The following is a 25,167-nucleotide window of genomic DNA, read 5'->3' as shown; positions in this document are numbered from 1 at the left end:
CTGCTGTTCTCCCTGTAGTGGCATCCAAGACTTGTGCCCAGCTGGTATCCTCCAGCGCCCTCCTGCACACACACGAGCGCGCACCCTTCGTCGGCATCTGAAGAGCCTGCGCAGGCCCTGCCATGCAGGAACGGCTGCCAGGCGCCGGCTGGTGACATGGCCAGGCTGGGCCTCTTTCTCAAATCTCTTCTGGGTGGAAGGGAAGAGCCCTTGCTGGCCTGCGACCAAAGTCCTACTAAGTCTTCCCCTTGCCTCCACCGACAGGGTGGGCGCTGCGGGCCCCTCTACAGCATGTGTGAGGAAGCTACCACAGGAAGAGGCAGAAAGCTCCCTCCCTTGACAGCGTGGCTGCGCAGTGAGCGTCTTCCCTCTGAGCCTCAGGGCATGAGCGCCTTTCTCTGACTCAGCTGTAAACAAAATGAGAAAGCGGTGCAGAACACCAGGTGCAGTCGAGTGCTGCGGCTCCAATTGGAAGAGTGACTCCAGCAGGCTGTGAAGCTTGCAGGGGCGGTCTGGGCACATAGGCTTCTCCCTACTAGGTCTCGGCCTCACATGAGCCACTGTTATACTCCCTCCTCCTCGCCTGGCTGTTACTGTCCTTCCTCCCCTTCTCTCTCTTTCCTGCTGTCATCCAACTGCCCTTTCAGACAGACCAGCACACTTCCCATCATGATATTGTGCAACTTTTACAGGAGCCGGGGATAAGAGGGCGAAGCCGATGTGAGTGAAACGGGGGTAGACCCATCTCAACAGCGGAGAGAGCCAGTGGCCAGGGCGAAGGGAGGCACACAGGATTTACAGGTCCAGGATGCTCCCCAGGTGTCTTGTCCTAGTTGCCAGAACCCAGAATAAAGCGCTGTTCGATACTAGGTTGGCCCCGGCACCAAAGTCTTATGAAAGAGAGGGTTATGTGAAGAGCAGAAGCCAGAGCGACATTTGAAGATGCTGCCTGGCATCTTGAATGTGCGAGGAAGGCCAGGAGCCACAGGGAATGCAAGGGATGAAGCTCTAGATGCAAAAATGACAAAAAAGCCTAGGAGGCGCAGGCGTCAGTAGCATGAAGGGTCCGGCTTGGCGGTAAATTGGCTGCTCGATGCGCAAAAAGTCAAATCATCACAACTGTCCAAGGAGAGTCCTGTCCCAGGTCCCTGGATGAGGATGTGTCCAACATCTTGTTGTGCTCCAGGGAAACATTTTCTGACTTCTCATTCAGAGCCATCAGATGGATAGATTTTGTTTGTCTAAGTCCCTAGGCAGAGAACAATTCATCTTTACCATCAAAACAAAAAGTGAATTCAGCCGGACAGAGAGGGCAGGCAGAACGGGAGAAAACACAGGCAGAGAACAGACAGGCGGGAGGGTGTGGGTGATCAGGATTCAGTGGACAGTGAGAGATGCAGGGATCAGAGACAGATGGAGAGACAGCACATAGGGAGAAAAGGTGAGAGGAGAAGGGCAGAAAGTCTGCTGCTGGGCAGGGGCAGGACATGAGGCAAGCTGGCAGGGGGGCAGACAAAAGCAGGAAGTGGGCAAGGGGCAAGGACAGGAGAGAGTGACAGCAAGACGGGATGGCAGACAGGGCCCTCAAGCTAGTCCTTGTCCCACCTGAATCAGAGAGCTTCCTGAGCTGCAGGTGGATCCCATTTGTGGATCTCAGCACAACGACTGGCATGGGCACAGGGACCCTGGCGGGATCGGTGACAGCTCAAAGCGAAGCAAGGTCAGGGCCACGGCCACCTTCAACTCATTCATGGCAAACTGCTTCCCGATGCAGTTCCTAGGTTGGGAGATAAAAAGGAAAGAGAGCAGAGGCTTCTAACCCCTGCTGAGCACAGGGAATCAGGGCTCTCCTCCTGTGTCAAGACCTGATCCCTTCCTTACTCATCCCACTGAACTTGCCAGCAGAGCTCTTCCTGACAGATGGCAAAGCCCGCCTCTCTAAGGACTGCTCAACTCATACTCCTGCTCTCAGCAGGAAAACCTTTCAGCGCTTTAAAAGAGTCAAGAGTGATCAAGAACTGTGAACTAGCTCACTCCCACTGGCAATTCCTTCAAGGACCTACAGGACCTACCACCTACATGGACAAACACAGTCTGAATCAGAATCTTCCTGGGAAGGGGAGGAGTCTCCCTTAGGCCGCAGAAAGCAAGCAAGTAAAGCCACAACATCACAGGGAGTACACGTCCAGTGCCTGCATCACAGCTCTCTCTGGACCTGGGGTGTCATGACTCAGCGACGGTTGACTTCCTCATGCTCAAGGCTCAATCCAGTCCTCAAAACCCTCCATGGTGGGACACATCACATCCAGTTGCCGGATCATGGATCCCCACACAGTCTGCTCAAGGACTGAATGAGTGAAAGAGTGGATGGGTGAATGATGTCTGTTGAAGTAGACATGTTGTTGACTGTGAGCCCTGGGGGAGGACAGCGTTATCATCCCCGTGTTCCCATCTCTCCTAGCATAGGTCTTGGCACACAGAGACACACTTAATACATACTTTCACATTTGAACAATATTGATTGAATTGAAAACAAAACTCAAGTGGAATGAGAATAAAAGAAATATTCAGTCTGACGTAGGAATCAAGCTGCCGAGTCCCTCCTGCCCTCTAGCAGCAACTGAATGACCTGCAGCCATGTCTACAAGAAAGAAAGGACCCTGGTGTAAACCAAATCCTAGAATCAATCAGGAACAGTTTACTTCAACACTGTTCTGTAAAGGTTGATTCACCAGCTGAGAATTTCCTAGATCTGTACAGTCAAAAAACTTGTTTCCACTAAGTTACAAAGCCACTGAAGTTACTATTTCAGGGGAGGTTCTGTGCCCTTTAAGATCTTCACAGCAATCATTTAGGAGTGTATCAATCAGGCTAATAGCTATCTCAAGGGTGCTTTATGTTTTACATGCAATAGATTTTTCAAATGCACATGTCAAACACAAAATACTCTCCTTCCTGTAGGGAAAGAGCAAATTAGCCAAGATGGCATTGTCAGGCGCTCTCTCCCTGAGGCCTCTCACTGTGGCCTCGGGTTTGTAACTAATGATTATGGAAGAGCTGGATTACCTATAGCACTGCGCACATGCATCACATGGTACTCGCTTGGACTCTGGCTACTTTTGGTATCTAAGCTCCACCTGCCAAAAGCTCTGCGGGAGGTGTGAGGTACGCCTTTATGAGTTTGGCTATGAAAGCCCTGGTTACTACTGCGCTCTGGCTAAGTTGGACCAACATCATGGTTATATTATATGAGGTTATGTTATGGTTTTTATGGCTGCTGCTACGGCGGCTGTGTCAGGCAGGACAGAGCTGTGTTATGGCGGCCATAACACAGCCAGGAGAGAACAAACGTGTCTGCAGTCCCTATGGCTCCTCCAGTCCTCCTCCAGTCCTCCTCCAGCCTCTTAGCTGATGCTTTGCATCTATCCTGCGTTCAGCAAACAGTGTGCCACAGCATGAGCAGTGAGAAACTGGCATCATGAGCAGGATCAGCAATAGACTCCCCAAGCAGGCTTGATTGTCCTCCGCTTTAAGATTGTTCTTACTAAACATTACTCTGTATAATCTGGGACCATGGTGTCTAAACTCTGCTTTTTAATAAAGAATTTTGGCAACAGAAAATATCTGTCATGGTTATATTAATACACAGTCAAATCTATGTCAGATGTAGTGCAGGAAGTGAGAACATACTCATGAACTGTGAAACTTTCTTCAAACTACAACTATAACTGATCACATACATAACTTGAAGCCTCAGGACATGGAATTCCCAATCCAGGCAAGCACGACGAATACAGTGTGGGCGGACAGGTGAATTAAGCAGAAAGGCACGGGGCTGACTAGGAAGTTGGAACAGAGAAAATCATCTTTTAATGAAAGATAATTGTGTGACTGAAATTGTGCTAACCAAACTTGTTAGTTTAAATGTCATGAAGACTGTAATGCTATAATGTCATACTCCTAAAATGAGGAAAACCCTGGATACTTTGGATTGGCCACGGACATGGAAATGAGGTCAGTCCTTGTGGACAGTGGGAGGTCTGTCATTGTGGTGGGTCCTGAAGACCTTCTTGTACATGGAGACCCACGCCTCCTTCTCAGCCATCAACATACAAGGACGGAACTTCATGCTCCTCATATGAAGGTAGACAGTCACACACATCGGGGTAGCAACCAGTGACACTTGCTTCCCCCAGTACAGAGGCCTCACCTGGATCCTCCTGAGAAGGGCAGGAAGGCATGGCTGTGTCGAGTAGAACCTGGTGCGAACCGGGTTGGGTCAAATACCTGCAGAGAGAGCACCAGGGCCTGGACATTCGGGGTCAAACCCCTCACATGAATGCACTGGGGGATAAGAATCCCAGAGAGGGAGCAGGGGAAGGTTTGGTGTCGAGAGAGGTCCCATCTCCTCCTCCCACGTCCATCGTACCTCTGGGTTCGGCCACACCTTCGGGTTGTGATGAAGCCCATAAATGGAGAGGGACAGTAAGATTCCTGTGGGGCAGAGGAGAGAGAGAAGCTGATGGTCCCATAGTGCAGGGGATGTGTGGCCTCGCAAAAGCCCCGGGAGCCATCATGGGAGCAGCCTCCGTCACTCTGAACGGAATGATGCTCTTTCAAGACAGGTGGGCGGGGCATGACAAAGCACACGGTCACAGATTAGGGGTAGGTGACCACAGCCCAGGACTGAGAATTAAAGGAACGGCAAGGATACACTTAGGAGCAGCTCAGGTGACAACTCACATTTATCAAGTGCCATCATGAACCTGGGGAATGTGCAAGAATCATTTAATCCTCACGAAAGCACTCCTGTCTCCACAAGCCCATGAAGCACCTGAGCCTCAGAGAGGTTAAGAGTTGGGTCTATGGTCCCACAATTAGGAGGGAACGGGCTGGGATTCAGACCCACTGGGTGCTGAGTCAGTGGGTGGCCTCCAGCCATGGCAGGGCTCTCAGACCTCATCATCACCTGCTCCTTGCCATCCGCCAGAGGGCACCTCAGAGACTAGAGCCTATGACCCATGTCAGTGGAGTCTCTTGAGCGCCCTCCCTTATTTACACCCCATTTGGAAGCACCATGCCTCCCTCTGCTTCTGCCTTCATGATTCAAGTATTAGAATTTTAGGCTCCATCATAAGACCACGCAGAAGGGTCAACATTTACTTGTTGCCCTTTGTTACATTCAAGTTTTGTGTCAAACATTTTTTTCTTTCACTAGAGGTTAGTTACTTTCCAAAGGTGTGTTAGTTTCTGCCATGCTGCTGCTGCTGCTGCTAAGTCGCTTCAGTCGTGTCTGACTCTATGAGAGCCCATAGACGGCAGCCCACCAGGCTCCCCCTTCCCTGGGATTCTCCAGGCAAGAACACTGGAGTGGGTTGCCATTTCCTTCTCCAATGCAGGAAAGTGAAAAGTGAAAGTGAAGTCACTCAGTCGTGTCTGACTCTTTGCAACCACATGGACGGCAGCCTACCAGGCTCCTCCGCAAGGTGCAGTTATGTATCTATATAGAGAGAGAGGGAAATGGCAACTCACTTCTGTATTCTTGCCTGACAAATGTCATGGACAGTGGAGCCTGGTGGGCTACGCTCTGTGGGGTCGCAAAAGAGCCAGACATCACTTAGCAACTAAACAACAGCTATATCCCCTCCATCCTGCACCTCTCTCGCCTTCCCATTCCACCCCGCTAGGCCATTTCAGAGAATCAGGCTGGGCTTCCCTTTATAGAGCAGCTTTCCACTAGATACACACTAGTATTTTACACATGATAGTCTATCTGTGCCGATGTTACTTTCTCAACTTGTCCTACCCTCTCCTTCCCCTCCTGCATCCACAAGTCCATTCCCTGTGTCTGCATCTACATTCCTGCTCTGCAGATACATTCATCAGCACTATTGTCCTAGAGTCTATGTTTACGTGTGTGTATTAATATGTGATATTTGTTTTTCTCTTTCTGAGTGCTTCACTCTGTATAACACGCTGTAGATTTTTCCACCTCACTGCAACTGACTCATATTTGTTCCATTTTATACTGAGTAATATTCCATGTGTATATGGACTGCAGCTTCATTATCCATTCATCTATCAGTGAACACCTTGGTTGCCTCCACGTCCTGGCTATTGTAAACAATGCTGCAATGGACACTGCGGCACATGTGCTTTTTGGATTCTGGTTTTCCCAAGATATGTTCCTAGCAGTAGGATTATTTAATATATGGTAGTATTAATCCTAGGATCTATGGAAAGGCATTCTTTAAAGCTCATTCGAACTAGAGAATAAATGTTATCTTCAGGCAGACAAGAGCCAGAGCATCCTGAAACTGGAAATGCACAGGTGGATTTCTGGTCTAGCATGTGGTCCTGCAGAGTGCTTAGCTGAGTGGGGAGGTGAAGTTCATACCTGCAGGTAAGGAGCGTCCATCAGGGAAGGTGATGGGCTTGCTCAGCTCTCTGCCAATGACTGGTACTGGTGGATAGAGTCTCATGGCCTCCTTGATGCACATGGTGGTGTAGGGCATCTGGTCCAGATGGTCCCTGAAAGGAAGCCCATCTGAGGGCAGGCAGGACTGGACAACCATGGATTCTCTTGAGTTCAGGTAGGACAGGGTTCTTCCATCTCCAGGACACTCACCAGGTGATGGAAGCACCATCCGCAAGGAGGCTCTGGATCTCTTCCCGACACCTCTGCTGATGTCCTGGGTGGGAGGCTAGAGCATAGAGGATCCAGGAGATGCCACTGGCTGTGGTGTCGTGACCCTCAAACATGAACGTGTCCACCTCGGCACGGAGGTCCTCGTCAGACAAGCTGCTCCCATTCTCCATCTGTGGAGGCAGGGCCAGAGTGCAGGTCTGCCCTTCCTGTGTGCTTCTGCACAAAGGCTCAGGCCTCTCCTGCCCACACTCACTCTGGCAAAGAGGAGGATGTCCAGGAAGTCCAAGTGCCTCCTGCTCCTCACCTTCTCCAGCTCTCCCTCCTTCTGCAGGTGAGCCTTCCTCTCCTTGATCACTGCATCTGTCCCAGAGCAGTGGTTCCCAGCCAGAGCTGAGGACTCTGGGCGGTTCAGAGTCTGCACCCACCATAAGCCCCTCTGCCCTTCAGGCCCAGTCTGGGTGCCAGGTGAATGAGGGTGAGGTTGGGACTGGCTGAACATGTCAGGGATTAGAGTTCCAACATAGTCTACTCCAGACGGGAATCCCGACTCTAGCACAGCCCGTGGGGGCTCTGCCTGAATGCTGCTGGGAGGGGGTCTCACTCAGGCATCACCAACATGGTGCCTCCTGTAACTCCCTGTTCAACACCTGACACCCTGACCTCTGGGTTCCCAGTCCCTGCAGCAGGCGGGTGTGTGCCAGCTCCTGAAGAGGAAGCAGAAGTCTGGGCTTTGCCTACGGGGTCAAGGCTAGGCCACGTGAGCCTGATGAAGCTGTGGGGGCGGGGCTGTGGTGGGGGGGGTGCTGTGGTGGGGCGGGTGTGGTCGGGGGGGACCAGCCCAGGTGGGAGGGGAACCTGTGTGTTGATGGGCAAGCTGGAGGGCCTCGTGGTTCCAGCGGCCTTCAGGGGTCAGCCTGTAGATGAGGTCGTTCTGGTGGAGAGCATTCCGCAGTCGGGAAAAAATCAGATGACTGAGGTCCCTGATGGCCTGGATGTAGGACTGGGAGTTCCTGAAGGGAGAGGGCGCAGAAGAGACTGGAGTTGAGAGAGGCACTGACCTGGAGAGGGTCAGATTCCTCAGGTCACACCGAGGCATTGTGATTTCTGCCTCATTTCCCTGGAGCCCTCCCCCTGGAGTCCTTCACAGGTGTCCAGAGAGGCCAGGCTTCTCCCCGAGCAGGAGTCAGGGACCTCTGACTGAGTCAAGGGTGGTCTGGGTGGAATTTGACCGTGGTCCATGTCTCTCTGTAGAATGTTACTTTTTGTGCTGATAAGCATCCACACTGCCCTTACCTGAGGATTGCCCCTCAGGTAAGTCCTCCCCATTCGTGAAAACAGGACCCTGCCCTTGAAGAGCTGTCACTGACCGGTCCGTCTGGACGCTGCCCTGGTGGCTGAAGGCGCACTTCATGATGGTGTCCAGGGTCATCCAGGAGACATGTCCAAAGATCTCCAGGTGTGAGTCCTGGATGACAAGCTCCTCCCACTTGTCCTGTGGAGGGATGGTGATTGACCCTGCTCTGCTCCCCTAGAAGACCTGTGCTGCCAAGGCCAGGCCTTCTCTGTCTCTACATCTTCAGATGAGATTTCCTCATCTTCTAAGCAGACATGTTTTAGCAACTTAGGCTTGTAACACCCATGTGTAATATGATGCCTATTTTTTCTGAATCTTTCTTATACACGCAGTTATATTCTCCTCTAATATCCTAACTGATTCTGAATATTTGGAATAATTTATTAAAATAACCACCTTTGGCAGAGCAGAAAGCATAGTTTCTCAGGGGACAGAGGGAGAACTTCTGTGTCCTGATGTCAGATGTGGACAGGTGATATCCAACACTAGGAAGCAAAGATTTCAAGGCAAGGAAAAGCTAAAATGGCTCTAATGCAGCTCCTAGACGGGGCATGAGCTATTCTATTGCTTTCATTCATCTAATGTTAGCTAAGAACAGATGTTAAGAACAGCTAAGAACAGAACCTGTTCTGGATCAGAGGTGATGTTTGTGAAGGCTCAGCTCTGTGAGTGTAGACCTGGGCTCATTTCCTCCCATGAGTGGCTCAGTGACATGCAGAATCGATGGAACCCAGGTCAGAGCCCACCTGCAGGACATCATGGGATGTCCACTCTGCCTCCACAGCTGCCATTGTCCAGGCCAGCCAGGGCCAATTTGAGCTGACCTCCTTGATCTACTCCCCTGCGTTCAAACATGGAGATAGAAGAGTGGACCCTGAATACACCATGGCCCTGATTTCTCTTGGTGAGGAGAAAATTATGGATCCAAGCTGGTGCCTAGATGTTCCTCTGTCCCACCTAGCTTTAATGAGTGCTCTCTCGTACTAAGTCATGAGTGCGTCATTCTGGGTGGCTCTATTCATGGGTGTGTGAGGGACATAAGTGTCTGAAAGTGGACTTTGTCAGCTGTGCTGGATTCTAGTGCGTATGGTGACAAGTGATGGACTCACCAGCATCACTCGGACAGAGTCGGCCATGATTCCCACGTAGGGCTTCAGGATGTCATAGTGGAAGGCTGGGGTCAGCATCCGCCGGTGCTGGAACCATGTCTGCCCCTCCAACAGCAGCAAACCTGTCCCTGAACCACAGATGGGTGTGTATGGGCATCGGGGAGACTAGGGCCCTCTTGGGAGGAACCAAGGGTGTCAGGAGAAGTCTTCCATGGGCAAGAATCAGCGAGGCCAGTACATTTCAGCGATGTGAATTTCTAGTATGTCTGTCCATAGCATGTGATTATGACAAAAAAGTGTAAGGGGGCAGGTCATAAAAGAACTTATCAAAAAGTCAGGCAACATTAGGAAAGACTGAGAAGCGATGAAGAAGCAGCTAGGCTTCAGGAGGGCTAGAGCACCATTACAAAGACTGGTGGCATTTTAGAAAAATGGGGTTTGATTCAGAGATGAGGGTGCCTGACACCTGTTTTTCTCCATTTACACAAAGAGACCACTCTTGGTTAACCTAACAGGTGGGTGGTTGGCAGTTGTATTTAAATATACTTACCAATCCAGGGCTTCAGGTGTCTGTAGGTAATGTGAGCCTTTGGGTCTAAAAAATAAGGAGGGAAGATGGATGGGACCAAACAAGGCAGACAGCCTCTAGAGCACCTGAGGTCTAGACCTTGGGCTCCCTTCCCTTCCTGGTGCTTTTCAAATGACAGTCACTCTGAAGCCACCACCCACTTGCCTCCCACCCCTGACTCTCTCTGTCCTGATAGTCACCGTGGTCCCAGGAACGTAGACTCAGTGTTGTGGAGCAGAACACCCACAGGACTAAGATGGTGAATTGCCCTGAAACATAGACTCTGTTCGGTGCCATAGAATGAGACAGAATCTGTGATTTTTCTATAGTCAGTGGTGGTCTGGCCATCTCAAGACCCAGGACTGGCAACAGTGAAAGGTGCCCAACCTAGGACAGTGTGGACAGGGAATTGGCTCCAGGTCTGGGATCATCTCAATTTGTTTGTAAAAAGAAAAGAGACGTAAAAGAGAATCCAGCCCCACCAGGAGTAAAGCATTTAATAACAGTAAATAATGTTGTCCTCTCTGGTTTTGGTTGGGTGGGTGTTTGGAGGAATTCAGGCCTTGGCATCTGATGTGCCTGTGTCTTCTGGAATTTCACACCCAGGGGCCTGTATTCAAATGGAAGATGTTTCCAGCTGAGGGTTTCCCTCTCACCTGATCTCCCCAGGACCATCTTCATGTAGTCAGGGTCGTAGACCAATACAAAGGCCCTTGTGCCCCACATCCAGCGAACACAGGCCCTTGGGTATTTCTCTACCCTTTTCAGTAGGTGTGGCAGCTCACCCTCCTCTTGGAACTGTCACCAAGGGAAACACAAGTCAATGACCTCTCTTTTAGTTTCGGAGCAGGAGTGGAGGTGAAGGCCTGGAAGGGTACCAGGTGATCACTCTGCATCCATCAGCAGAACTAAGAGTTAGAACTATTTCTTCTGACCTGGAATCTCATCCAACCTTGCAGGCTGTCTCCCATTTTCCTAAGATCGGATTCTGTTCCATGTCAAGTAGAGTTACGGGCCAACACTACAAACTGCCTACAGAATCTTACATCAAAGATAACTCCTTGGCTTGTGAAACATTTGGAAATAATTTGCACACAGTGACATAACTTCTTGAGCAATTTATGATAATTTCTGTCACTTGGTAGGCTTCCCTGGCACCTCAGGTATTATGAATTTGCCTACAAAGTGGGAGACCTGGGTTGATGCTGGGTTGGTAAGATCCCCTGGAGAAAGTAAACAATTTTTCATATTATTTGGTTTATTTAGAGAAGAGATAGATTTTTTAAGAATTGAATTTATATATTAGTTACATTTGCCATCCTGATCATATATATGTTTGATGATACTCCAGCACACATGTTAATGTATATGAGTATGAAAGAATGTTTGGAGTGTGCATGGCTAAGTGAAAAAAATTAAATATTACATTGTGTGTATGACGTTATTTCCCATATTGTGTGTGTGCACAGTTGTAGGTCAGATTCAGCATGTACACATATGAGAATGGTATTGAAATAAGATTTTGACATGTGGATTTTTGATCTCATTTTTGTTGACTAATTGTCAGAAACATTTGTGCACTTCCCGTCTTGTAGTGAAATCTTTGTACACACCTGAGTGTGGACCCCAAAGGCCTTTCCTTACTGAATTTACCCTCTGTCTTCTTGCCCTGACAGGCTGGCGATTCCACAGGACCCATTGCTCTGCCCCCAGGATGCTGCTGCCAGCACTCCTGGACTGGGTCCACCTGCTCCTCTTCCAGGTCTTTGCTCACGTGCTTCCCTCTGCCTGGTGGCCTGGCATCTTTACCACAGAGAAACTGCCTCTCCTCTATTTTGCAGACTCAGTTTGTTTTATTACCTCTGGATTTCTTGTCAACAGTTGATCCCAGACAAGTTCCAAATAGTCACACCGTCTTTATTTCAATGACTTCTGTGTAACTCAGATCAAACCCTCCACACTTTGACCTCTACCAGCGTCCTTCTACCATCAAGACTCACCAGCTCTGAAGTAAATTGGCCACTCTGGGTCACGTTCCTTCACTGAGCTTGTGTTACTGAGCAGTAACTCTGTGCCAGACACAGACTGAAGGCACTAAATTAGGAGGTGGCTCTAGATGCTTGTCTGTTTGTGGCCTGCAGGCTAGTGAAATAGATGAGAGAGCTTCTGGCCATAAGCGGAGGGCGTCATGAAAGGGTGATGGACAGAAGACAAAGCCTATGGGGAGGCTTTGGGGAAGGGGGCCTAACTCAGACCTGGGTGTTAGGAAAGTCTTCCTGCGCTTGCTCTTTCTTTGGCTCATAATTTACCAACATGCTTTCAGGATAGAAACATGAGCCAGAGGCAAGGTTTCCCAGAAGCAGCTCATCGCTATGATCTTGCAGAGAGAAATAGCTGCATCCAGTTACCACTGACTTGTGAGAAGGACATCCAAGGGAAAAAGAGAGTCCTCTCCTCTCCTGGGAAACCCAGGATGAAAATGACTTGGGCCTGGGGCTTGTGAGACAGTCATAGGAGGAATGAGATCATTCCTGGGAGAGGGCACATGGGAGCCGAGTCCCAGAGGCTGGTGTGCACAGGCAGTGGGGGAGGACCTTGAGTGACCTGGGGTGCAGGAGATTAGGAAGGAGCGGGGAGAGAGGTGCTGGGCCAGCCTGCATGGGGTTTGGGCTGCTTCTAGTTCTCGTCTTTGGCTGCACTCTGCTCTAATCGTGCTGCTGAGTGGGACCTCAGCTCTCTGCAACCTGTGATTATCTCCTAAAATTTGTTTAAGCCACAGACCCTTGGTGGCTTGGTGACCCATGTCCATGTGGGCCCTGACTTTGCTCTGAGCTCCCCCACCCCCAGGCTTTGGTGCCGGTGCTGGGTGGGCAGGTGCTGCCCCTCCCAACCTGCAAGCTGCTCCTTTCCCTCCTGCCTGTCCCTCCACACAATGGACTGACACCGCTCTGTGCAGGCTCTGTTTTGGGGGCTGAGGGTGGGAGGATTACAGGTTCAGCTCCAAGAGCTCATAGTTCAGAGAGAGGACACCAAGCAGGCAGTTTTCCTCATCTGGCCCCATCCTGGGAACTTCGCTCCTGTGTGTGGCCTCTGGTGTGGGTTTCTGGCACTGACCTTATAGGACTAGAAAATCCCTTAGTCTGAATGGACCAAGCCAGTTTGTCTCCATACCTGACGTAACCCAACCTTGCAGATAAGCCTCTTTTCCTGTGACTTGACACCTTCTTAGACTCCTGTCTGTTGTCCCCACACACAGTGAACCCCCCGGGGCTGATCCATCAGACTGCACATCTGTGCTCTCAGGCAACCACAGGGCCAGATATGAACTTGCTGAGTGTGACCATGCTCTAGATCTCCGGCCCTCCCAACCCTCCCACTCCCCCATCCAGCTCCATCCTACCTCCCGCTTGTGTCCATAGAACCAGTGGGAAGGAGGAGACGGGAAGTGATGAAGGGCTTTGAGCAGCCACTGTCTGCGCAGGTAGAGCTGTGCCGCCTTGAGCAGAACCAGAACCAAGCCGAGCAGCAAGACCACTGGCAGGAGCCCAGAGACCCCGCCCAGGGCTCTGGAGGGGCTCAGTGCAGAAACACTCATGGTGCAGTGGCTTCTGGATCATTGACTGTCCCTGACTGTGCCTGACCTCCCCTGAGCACCCAGCCTGATCTGGGAGGATGTCCCCGCCCACCTGGGGGAGGATGAAGGTGAAGGCAGAGCTCAGACTGGGTTTCCAGGTTTGTTGCTGTTTTTTGTATTTGTTTTCTTAAACCAATCTCTCTTTTGTTACAAAATGTAGGTATTATAAAGAGAAGATAATATTTCTAACTTGATTTTGGAGTTTGAGTTGTTCTAGGATACTGCAAACTATCATCTGCTTACATTTTTTAAACCTTTAGACAGTTTGAAATAAAAGAGAAAAGTAAATATTTTTAAAAGCTTCCTGATGACTGAGTCTCTTCAGAGTTCTCCTGAAACTATCACACATTGATCATTGACTGTACTCCAGTAAAAATTGGTCTGGTGGCTCAGAGGATAAAGAATCTGCCTGCAATGCAGGAGACCCAGGTTGATCCTTGGTCAGGAAGATCCCCTGGAGAAAGCAATGGCTACCCATTCCAGTATTCTTGCCTGGAGAATTCCACAGACAGAGGAGCCTGGCACTTTACAGTCCATAGGGGTGCAAAGAGTTGTACCCTACTGAGCGACTTTCATTTCAGTAAAAAATACAAAACGTTAAAGAACAAACAAACAAGCTGATTAAAAAATAAAAAAAAAAAAACTCCCTTGAATAGAATATCCCTGTGGTGTCTTATTTAACAGTGTGATATTGTTCAGAATCAGGTTTAATTCTCTAGTATAAATAGCCTTGAAATACCCTGCTTGACAACATGAACCATTTTCATTTGTCCAAGGCGACTGAAACTTCCACAGGTTCTCATAAGACAAGCTGCTCCCATTCTCCATCTACTGAGGCAGGGCCAGAGTGCAGGTATGCACTTCCTGTGTGCTTCTGCACAAAGGCTTAGGCCTCTCCTGCCCACACTCACTCTCGCAAAGAGAAGGATGTCCAGGAAGTCCAAGTGCCTCCAGGTCTTCTCCTTCTTCAGCTGTCCCTCCATCTGCACATTATCCTTTCTCCCCATGATCACTGTGTCTGTCCCAGAACACTGGTTCTCAGCCAGAAATAAGGACTCTGGGGGCCCAGATGCAGCCCCACCATAGCCCCAAATTCTTATCTCTATATGGCAGTAGCACATGTATGTTGAGGTGTGTGTCACATAAGATGGGTAATAATATGTCCATGTGTCTGCAAGAGGGAACAGGCTTGGCTGTAGAAGGGAGTTTCAGCACTTGACAATATGTTTGTGCACTATAGTGTGTAATGTGCCTGTCTCTGGGATTGAGCGCATTATTCTAGGGGGCTGTTTCTGATGGATGTATGATGGATATATCTGGTTGAGAGTGAACTGTGGATTGAGCTTGGTGTGAATATGCACAGATGAGAGAGAGGTGGACTCACCACCATCAGTTGGACAGAGTAGGCCATGGGCCCCATGGAGGGCTTCAGGATGTCATGGTGGAAGGCTGGGGTCAGCATCCGGCTGTACTGGAACTGCATCTGCCCCTCCAACAGGAGAGAACCATTCCCTGGGCCACAGTTGGGTGTGTGTGGGGGTCAGGAAGACTGGATCAGAGGGGATAGGAGGCACCAAGATTGTGAGAAGGATGTATGTGACAGGCAAAGTCAGGAAGGCCAGTACATTTCCAGCAAGTGAATTTCCAAAATTGCTGTACCATTAAGATGTGACAGTTTGAAATAAAGGTTGAAAAAGAGTAGGAGAAACAAGAACCTATGGTATAAAATAAGGAACTATGCTCAATATTTTCTACTAAGCTCTAAGGGAAAAGCATCAGAATCCCTGTGCTGTACACATAACATTACAGAACAGGGCAAATCAGTGACATGGCAATAAAAGCTTTTTTTTTAATGAATTATAAAAAACTCATATAAATTTAAATATAATCACATTCTGAAAACATTTAATAATCTCTTTCCTATGATCGTCCCTGGTGGCTCAGACAGTAAAGCGTCTGTCTACAATGTGGGAGACCTGGGTTCGATCCCTGGGTCGGGAAGATCCCCTGGAGAAGGAAATGGTGATCCACTCCAGGAATATTGCGAGGAAAATCCCATGGACAGAGGAGCCTGGTAGGCTACATTTAATGGGGTCACAAAGAGTTGGACATGACTGAGTGACTTTCCTTTCCTTTCATTTTCCTTTGATCAGTGCAGTTCAGTTCAGTCACTCAGTCGTGTCCAACTCTTTGTGACCCCATGAATTGCAGCATGTCAGGCCTCCCTGTCCATCACCAACTCCCAGGGTTCACTCAAACTCATGTCCATCGAGTCAGTGATGCCATCCAGCCATCTCCTCCTCTGTCATCCCCTTCTTCTCCTGCCCCCAATCCCTCCCAGCATCAGAGTCTTTTTCAATGAGTCAACTCTTCGCATGAGGTGGCCAAAGTACTGGAGTTTCAGCTTTAGAATCATTCCTTCCAAAGAATACCCAGGACTGATCTCCATTAGAAAGGACTGGTTGGATCCCCTTGCAGTCCAAGGGAATTGCAAGAGTCTTCTCCAACACCACAGTTCAAAAGCATCAAGTCTTCGGCACTCAGCTTTCTTCACAGTCCAACTCTTACATCCATACATGACCACTGGAAAAACCATTGCCTTGACTAGACGGACCTTTGTTGGCAAAAGAATGTCTCTGCTTTTGAATATACTATCTATATTGGCCATAACTTTCCTTCCAAGGAGTAAGTATCTTTTAATTTCATGGCTGCAATACCATCTGCAGTGATTTTGGAGCATTACTTTACTAGTGTGTGAGATGAGTGTAATTGTGCGGTAGTTTGAGCATTCTTTGGCATTGCCTTTCTTTGGGATTGGAATGAAAACTGACCTTTTCCAATCCTTTGGCCACTGCTGAGTTTTCCAAATTTGCTGGCATACTGAGTGCAGCACTTTCACAGCATCGTCTTTCAGGATTTGAAATAGCTCAACTGGAATTCCATCACCTCCACCAGCTTTGTTCATAGTGATGTTTTCTAAGGACCACTTGATTTCACATTCCAGGATGTCTGGCTCTAGGAGAATAATCACACCATCATGATTATCTTGGTCATAAAGATCGTTTTTGTACAGTTCTTCTGTGGATTCTTACCATCTCTTCTTAGTATCTTCCGCTTCTGTTAGGTCCAGACCATTTCTGTCCTTTATCAAGCCCATCTTTGCATGAAATGTTCCCTTGATATCTAATTTCCTTGAAGAGATCTCTAGTCTTTCCTATTCTGTTGTTTCCCTCTATTTCTTTGCATTGATCATTGAGGAAGGCTTTCTTATCTCTTTTTGCTATTGTTTGAACTCTACATTCACATGCTTATATCTTTCCTTTTCTCCTTTGCTTTTCACTTCTCTTCTTTTCACAGCTATTTGTAAGGCTTCCCCAGATAGCCATTTTTCTTTTTTGCATTTCTTTTCCATGGGGGTGGTCTTGATCCCAGTCTCCTGTACAATGTCACAAACCTCTGTCCATAGCTCATCAGGCATTCTATCTATCAGACCTAGGCCCTTAAATCTATTGGACACTTCCACTGTATAATCATAAGGGATTTGATCTAGGTCATACATGAATGGTCTAGTGATGTTCCGTACTTTCTTCAATTTAAGTCTGAATTTGGCAATAAGGAGTTCATGATCTGAGCCACAGTTAGCTCCCAGTCTTATTTTTGCTGACTGTATAGAGCTTCTCCATCTTTGGCTGCAAAGAATATGATTAATCTGATTTTGGTGTTGACCATCTGGTGATGTCCATGTGTAGAGTCTTCTCTGTGTTGTTGGAAGAGGGTGTTTGCTATGACCAGTGCATTTTCTTGGCAAAACTCTATTAGTTTTGCCCTGCTTCATTCTGTATTCCAAGGCCAAATTTGCCTGATACTCCAGGTGTTTGTTGACTTCCTACTTTTGCATTCCAGTCCCCTATAATAAAAAGGACATATTTTTTGGGTGTTAGTTCTAAAAGGTCTTATAGGTCTTCATAGAAGTGTACAACTTCAGTTTCTTCAGTGTTACTGGTTGGGGCATAGACTTGGATTACAAACAGAGATCATTCTGTTGTTTTTGAGATTGTATCCAAGTAATGCATTTCCAACTCTTTTGTTGACTATGATGGCTACTCCATTTCTTCTAAGGGATTCCTGCCTGCAGTAGTATATATAATGGTCATTTGAGTTAAATTCACCCATTCCAGTCCATTTTAGTTCGCTGATTCCTAGAATGTCGACGTTCACTCTTGCCATCTCCTGTTTGACCACTTCTAATTTGCCTTGATTCATGGACCTGACATTCCAGGTTCCTATGCCATATTGCTCTTTACAGCATCGGAGCTTGCTTTTATCACCAGTCCCATCCACAACTGGGTATTGTTTTTGCTTTGGCTCCATCTCTTCATTCTTTCTGGAGTTATTTCTCCACTGATCTCCAGTAGCATATTGGGCACCTACTGAGCTGGGGAGTTCCTCTTTCAGTATCCTATCATTTTACCTTTTCATACTGTTCATGGGGTTCTCAAGGCAAGAATACTGAAGTGGTTTGCCATTCCCTTCTCCAGTGGACCACATTCTGTCAGACCTCTCCACCATGACCCGCCTGTCTTAGGGGGCCCCACACGGCATGGCTTAGTTTCATTGAGTTAGACAAGGCTGAGGTCCATGTGATTAGATTGACTAGTTTTCTGTGAGTATGGTTTCAGTGTGTCTGCCCTCTGATGCCCTCTTGCAACACCTACCGTCTTACTTGGTTTTCTCTTACCTTGGACTGTTCAGAAAAAAATAAGAAAACCACCTTTACTAGCATGTGAGATGAGTGCAATTGTGCAGTACTTTGAGCATTCTTTGGCATTGCCTTTCTTTGTGATCGGAATGAAAACTGTCCTTTTCCAATCCGGTGGCCACTGCTGAGTTTTCCAAATTTGCTGGCATATTGAGTGCAGCACTTTAGCAGCATCATCTTTCAGGATTTGAAATAGCTCAACTGGAATTCCATCACCTCCACTAGCTTTGTTCGTAGTGATACTTTCTAAGGCCCACTTGACCTCACATTCCAGGATATCTGGCTCTAGGTGAGTGATCACACCATCATGATTATCTGGGTCGTGAAGATCGTTTTTGGACAGTTCTTCTATGTATTCTTGCCATCTCTTCTTAATATCTTCTGCTTCTGTTAGGTCCATACCATTTCTGTCCTTTATTGAGCCCAATTTGCATGAAATGTTCCTTTGGTATCTCTAATTTTCTTGAAGAGATCTCTAGTCCTTCCTATTCTGTTGTTTTCCTCACAAGTTTTATCCATCATGATAGGTCATGAAACAATCTCCTCCTTTGTAGTATATGAAGAATAACACTGGGCAGCTTATAGGGCTATTTTTTTAATTAAAAATTATTTACTTATTTTATTATGTTTGGTTGTGCTGGGTCTTTGTTGCTACATGCAGGCTTTCACTATTTGTGGCAGGTAGGGGAACTCATCTGGCACTTAGTAAGAAGAGTTCGTGTTACTAAGAGGGCTTATTTCTTATTCTTTAGATCTGAGAAAATACTTCAGAGGGTTGTTGCTACTATCATGACTATTTTTAATAATAATAATACTATGAACTGCATTCCCTTCCTGATGACTCTCAGCTATCAATCTGTCTCAACCACCACAAGCTTGCTTCCCATCCCTGACTCTCTCAGGCTTCAAGGATGGCTGGTAGAAAGTCACATACTGATGCTGAAGGGCCAGTCTCTGTCGGAATTTCCCAGACCCAGGGGCATGTACCCAAGAGGGAAGATTTGCTCCTGCTGGCATGTGGATTTCACTCCACCTGTAATTGCAGGACCACCTTCATGTGTCAGGGTCAGAGTCACAGGGCTAACCTTGCTCACCCACTGTAGTGAACATGAATACGTGGGAATTTCTCTGTCCTTTTCAGAAGCTGTTGCTGTTTCTGTTCCTTTGGATCTATAAAAAGAGCAAAAAATTAAAAAACAGCAGCAACTCTGTTTTAAGGTCAAGTGCTTGAGGTAAGGATGAATGTTTGCACAGGCATGGCGAGATGGTTCTGAGGGTATCCACAGAGATCAAAGACTAGACCTGCTGAGTCAGACTCTGATCCAGACTTCTAGTATCTCTCCAGAACTTGGCCTAAGATCTGATTTAGTTTCCTTGTTTGTTTCTCACTCAGAACCATTAGAACTTTAAACACAGTGAATGCTTGATAAATGTTCAGGGATTAACTCCACGAAGTACAAAACATTTTCATAGGCTTGTGTAAACCTCAAGGCAAACCTGTATGAGGGGAGATTATTACTCAATCATATTTCACTGAAGAATGAGGAAACCGATGTAAAGTAAATATACCCAGGTGAGCTCCATTAAACCCAAAGCTGCTGACCACAAGGTGTCCCTTCCCAGGATTCCCAAGACTCCCTGGATGCCTCTCTTATCACGTTTCCATTCAATGTTCTAATTGTTTGGCATCATTTTGACAGACTTGTCTTTCATATCTATCATCCCTGTTTTCACAGCCAGCGTAGAGCATGTTTATAGGGATTAAGCCTCACTTTTCAAGAAGCAATAAGTTCATGAAGAAGAAATGGTACATATAGGAGTGAGGAGTGAGTTTAATACAAAATTCTGTTTGCAAGTATCAGATAGAGTCAGAATTAATGTAGGAAAGAAGGAAGCACAAATACAAAGCTGGGGCTCAGGGGCATCTCACAGAGCCCAAGGGCAGGGGCAGCCAGGGTGTGGAAGGTGAGAACCAGGGACTGGAGGGCTGCCAGGACTGCATCTCCCATTCCTTCTCTCTGTACATCCACGCAGTCATCCCTCTGCAAGTGTCTAAGGAGGCTCTACCTTGAACCCGACAGTTTTCTAGGGGTTGGTGACACAGTCATGAATCAACAGACACAGTACCTGTCCTTGGGCGGGGTCTGGGCGGTGGAGGAGGGAATGCCTACCCTTCTGGGGTTGGCACGTTTCCCCAGGTTAGGTGGTCTGTTATTCCCATCTCTTTCAGAATTTTCCACAGTTCATTGTGATCCACACAGTCAAAGGCTTTTGCATAGTCAATAAAGCAGAAATAGATGTTTTTCTGGAACTCTCTTGCTTTTCCATGATCGCGCAGGCGGCTGCGGGCCGGCTCGCTAAGCGCAGGCGGCTGCGGGCCGGCTCGCTAAGCGCAGGCGGCTGCGGGCCGGCTCGCTAAGCGCAGGCGGCTGCGGGCCGGCTCGCTAAGCGCGGCCGAGAGAAGGTACCCCACGTCTTAGGTCAGGGGCAGCGGCCTAGAGTGCCTGGCTGCAATGGCGCAGGAACGGCCGAGAGGGGCTGTCGGGCGTCTGAGGTCAGTGGTGGCAGCCCAGAGGAGCACCCTGTGTCCTAGGTCAGTGGCTGCGGCCGGGAGGAGCTACCCTGCGTGTGAGGTTAGGGGCAGCGGCCGGGAGGAGACACACCGCGTCCGAGGTCAGGGGCGGCCGGGAGGAGACAACCCGAGTCCGAGATCAGGGTCGGCCAGGAGAAGCCACCTGACGCCCGAGGCCAGGGGCGGTGACCTTGAGGAGCCACCCAGAGCCTGAGGCCAGGGGCGGCAGCTGGAGCAGCCACCCATGCCCGAGGCCATGGCCAGCGGCCAGGAGGAGCAACCCGAGGAGTGGTGGCTGTACAGGCACAGGAGGGCCTAGAGGAGCTATCCCACGTTGAAGGTCAGGAACGGTGGCGGTAACGAGATACCCCTCATCCAAGGTAAGGAACAGTGGCTGTGCTTTGCAGGAGCAGCTGTGAAGAGATGCCCCATGCCAAGGTAAGAGAAACCCAAGTAAGACGGTAGTTGTTGCGAGAGGGCATCAGAGGGCAGACACACTGAAACCATACTCACAGAAAACTAGTCAATCTACTCACACTAAGACCACAGCCTTGTCTAACTCAATGAAACCAAGCCATGCCTGCGGGGCAACCCAAGATGGGCAGGTCATGGTGGAGAGGTCTGACAGAATGTGGTCCGCTGGAGAAGGGAATGGCAAATCACTTCAGGATTCTTGCCTTGAGAACCACATGAACAGTAGGAAAAGGCAAAATGATAGGATACCAAAAGAGGAACTCCCCAGGTTGTTAGGTGCCCAATATGCTACTGGAGATCAGTGGAGAGAGAACTCCAGAAAGAATGAAGGGATGGAGCCAAAGCAAAAACAATACCCAGTTGTGGATGGGACTGGTGATAGAAGCAAGGTCTGATGCTGTAAAGAGCAATATTGCAATAGGAACCTGGAATGTCAGGTCCATGAATCAAGGTAATTGGAAGTGGTCAAGAGATGGCAAGGGTGAACATCGACATTCTAGGAATCGGCGAACTAAAATGGACTGGAATTGGGTGAATTTAACTCAGATGACCATTACATCTACTACTGCGGGCAGGAATCCCTCAGAAGAAATGGAGTACCCATCATGGTCAACAAAAGAGTCCGAAATGCAGTACTTGGATGCAATCTCAAAAATGACAGAATGATCCCTGTTCGTCTCCAATGCAAACCATTCAATATCACAGTTATCCAAGTCTATCCCCCAACCAGTAATGCTGAAGAAACTGAAGTTGAACGGTTTTATGAAGACCTACAAGATTTTTTAGAACTAACACCCAAAAAATATGTCCTTTTCATTATAGGGGACTGGAATGCAAAAGTAAGAAGTCAAGAAACACCTGGAGTAACAGGTAAATTTGGCCTTGGAATGCAGAATGAAGCAGGGCAGAGACTAATAGAGTTTTGCCAAGAAAATGCACTGGTCATAGCAAACACCCTCTTCCAACAACACAAGAGAAGACTCTACACAGGGACATCACCAGATGGTCAACACCAAAATCAGATTGATTATATTCTTTGCAGCCAAAGATGGAGAAGCTCTATACAGTCAACAAAAACAAGACCAGCAGCTGACTGTGGCTCAGATCATGAACTTCTTATTGCCAAATTCAGACTCAAATTGAAGAAAGTAGGGAAAACCACTAGACCATTCAGGTATGACCTAAATCAAATCCCTTATGATTATACAGTGGAAGTGATCAATAGATTTAAGGGCCTAGATCTGATAGATAGAGTGCCTGATGAACTATGGAATGAGGTTCGTGACATTGTATGGGAGACAGGGATCAAGACCACCCACATGGAAAAGAAATGCAAAAATGCAAAATGGCTGTCTGGGGAGGCCTTACAAATAGCTGTGAAAAGAAGAGAGGCGAAATGCAAAGGAGGTAAGGAAAGATATAAACATCTGAAGGCAGAGTTCCAAAGAATAGCAAGAAGAGATAAGAAAGCCTTTCTCAGCGATCAATGCAAAGAAATAGAGGAAAACAACAGAATGGGAAAGACTAGAGATGTCTTCAAGAAAATTAGAGATACCAATGGAATATATCATGCAAAGATGGGCTCGATAAAGGACAGAAATGGTCTGGACATAACAGAAGCAGAAGATATTAAGAAGAGGTGGCAAGAATACACAGAAGAACTGTATAAAAAAGATTTTCACGACCAAGATAATCATGATGATGCGATCACTCATCTAGAACCAGACATCTTGGAATGTGAAGTCAACTGGGCCTTAGAAAGCATCACTACGAACAAAGCTAGTGGAGGTGATTGAATTCCAGTTGAGCTGTTTCAAATCCTGAAAGATGATGCTGTGAAATTGCTGCACTCAATAGGCCAACAAATTTGGAAAACTCAGCAGTGGCCACAGGACTGGAAAAGGTCAGTTTTCATTCCAATCCCAAAGAAAGGTAATGCCAAAGAATGCTCAAATTACCGCACAATTGCACTCATCTCACATGCTAGTAAAGTAATGCTCAAAATTCTCCAAGCCAGGCTTCAGCAATACGTGAACCGTGAACTCCCTGATTTTCAAGCTGGTTTTAGAGAAGGCAGAGGAACCAGAGATCAAATTGCCAACATCCGCTGGATCATGGAAAAAGCAAGAGAGTTCCAGAAAAACATCTATTTCTGCTTTATTGACTATGACAAAGCCTTTGACTGTGTGGATCACAATAAACTGTGGAAAATTCTGAAGGAGATGGGAATACCAGACCACCTGACCTGCCTCTTGAGAAATCTGTATGCAGGTCAGGAAGCAACAGTTAAAACTGGACATGGAACAAGAGACTGGTTCCAAATAGGAAAAGGAGTATGTCAAAGCTGTATATTGTCACCCTGTTTATTTAACTTCTATGCAGAGTACATCATGAGAAACGCTGGACTGGAAGAAACACAAGTTGGAATCAAGATTTCCAGGAGAAATATCAATAACCTCAGATATGCAGATGACACCACCCTTATGGCAGAAAGTGAAGAGGAGCTAAAAAACCTCTTGATGAAAGTGAAAGAGGAGAGTGAAAAAGTTGGCTTAAAGCTCAACATTCAGAAAACGAAGATCATGGCATCTGGTCCCATCCCTTCATGGGAAATAGATGGGGAAACAGTGGAAACAGTGTCAGACTTTATTTTGGGGGGCTCCAAAATCACTGCAGATGGTGACTGCAGCCATGAAATTAAAAGACGCTTACTCCTTGGAAGAAAAGTTATGACCAACCTAGATAGTATATTCAAAAGCAGAGACATTACCTTACCGACTAAGGACCATCTAGTCAAGGCTATGGTTTTTCCAATGGTCATGTATGGATGTGAGAGTTGGACTGTGAAGAAGGCTGAGTGCCAAAGAATTGATATGTTTGAACTGTGGTGTTGGAGAAGACTCTTGATAGTTCCTTGGACTGCAAGGAGATCCAACCAGTCCATTCTGAAGGAGATCAACCCTGGGATTTCTTTGGAAGGAGTGATGCTAAAGCTGAAGCTCCAGTACTTTGGACACCTCATGCGAAGAATTGACTCATTGGAAAAGACTCTGATGCTGGGAGGGATTGGGGGCAGGAGAGAAGGGGACGACCCAGGATGAGATGGCTGGATGGCATCATGGACTCGATGGACGCGAGTCTGAGTGAACTCCAGAAGATGGTGATGGACAAGCAGGCCTGGCGTACTGCGATTCATGGGGTCACAAAGAGTTGGACACAACTGAGCTACTGAACTGAACTGAATGACCTGGGGAGTTCCTCTTTTGGTATCCTATCATATTGCCTTTTCATACTGTTCATGGGGTTCTCAAGGCAAGAATACTGAAGTGATTTGCCATTCCCTTCTCCAGGGGCCACATTCTGTCAGACCTCTCCACCGTGACCTACCCATCTTGGGTTGCCCCGCTGGCATGGCTTGGTTTCATTGAGTTAGACAAGGCTGTGATCCTAGTGTGATTAGATTGATTAGTTTTCTGTGAGTATGGTTTCAGTGTGTCTGCCCTCTGATGCCCTCTTGCAACACTACCATCTTACTTGGGTTTCTCTTACCTTGGCATGGGGCATCTCTTCACAGCTGCTCCAGCAAAGCATAGCCGCTGCACCTTACTTTGGACAAGGGGTATCTCCTTACCGCCGCTGTTCCTGACCTTCAACGTGGGATAGCTCCTCTAGGACCTCCTGTGCCTGTACAGCCACCACTCCTCGGGTTGATCCTCCAGGCCCGCGGCTCTGGCCTCGGGCGTTGGTGGCTCCTCCCATTTCCGCCCCTGGCCTCGGGCTCGGGGTGGCTCCTCAGGGTCACTGCCCCTGGCCTCGAGCGCGAGGTGGCTTCTCCCGGCCGCCCCTGACCTCGGACGTGGGATGTCTCCTCCCAGCTGCCACTGACCTCAGATGCGGGGTAGCTCCTCTCGGTCACTGCCCCTGACCTTGGACGCGGGGTAGCTCCTTCCGGCCACCACTTACCTCTGACGCAGAAGAAATTGAGAGATGATTAAGCATCGTGTGTGTGTGTGTGTGTGTGTGTGTGTGTGTGTGTGTGTGTGTTTTA

The 25,167-nt window shown here is 48.0% G+C and overlaps 1 protein-coding gene across 1 annotated transcript; it reads right to left on the bottom strand.

The window, feature by feature from the left end:
* Positions 1-1,610: 1,610 nt before the first annotated feature.
* LOC102178903 (cytochrome P450 4A11) lies at positions 1,611-13,325 on the bottom strand. The gene is made up of 12 exons (XM_018044616.1): positions 13,081-13,325; positions 10,337-10,478; positions 9,663-9,707; positions 9,113-9,240; positions 8,017-8,141; positions 7,505-7,659; positions 6,903-7,009; positions 6,629-6,819; positions 6,398-6,531; positions 4,430-4,494; positions 4,211-4,287; positions 1,611-1,777 (listed from the first exon to the last, which is right to left on the bottom strand). The coding sequence occupies exons 1-12, from the start codon at positions 13,273-13,275 to the stop codon at positions 1,654-1,656; spliced, it is 1,488 nt and encodes a 495-aa protein (XP_017900105.1). The 5' UTR covers positions 13,276-13,325; the 3' UTR covers positions 1,611-1,653.
* Between the last annotated feature and the right edge of the window lie 11,842 nt (positions 13,326-25,167).

This window comes from Capra hircus, unplaced genomic scaffold (assembly GCF_001704415.2).
Source record: "Capra hircus breed San Clemente unplaced genomic scaffold, ASM170441v1, whole genome shotgun sequence".
Classification (NCBI taxonomy): Eukaryota; Metazoa; Chordata; class Mammalia; order Artiodactyla; family Bovidae; genus Capra; species Capra hircus.
Note: the sequence above shows the minus strand (reverse complement) of the source record. Positions and strands in the feature narration are given on the sequence as shown.

Bases quoted from the DNA above. Each gene is read 5' to 3' on its own strand.
- LOC102178903 (XM_018044616.1), bottom strand. From the start codon at position 13,275: ATGAGTGTTTCTGCACTGAGCCCCTCCAGAGCCCTGGGCGGGGTCTCT. The intron at 9,241-9,662 runs GTAAGTATATTT...TCTGTGGTTCAG, and splicing joins ACACCTGAAGCCCTGGATTG to GGACAGGTTTGCTGCTGTTG. The intron at 7,660-8,016 runs GTCAGTGACAGC...CTCTCCCTTCAG, and splicing joins GGCAGCGTCCAGACGGACCG to GAACTCCCAGTCCTACATCC.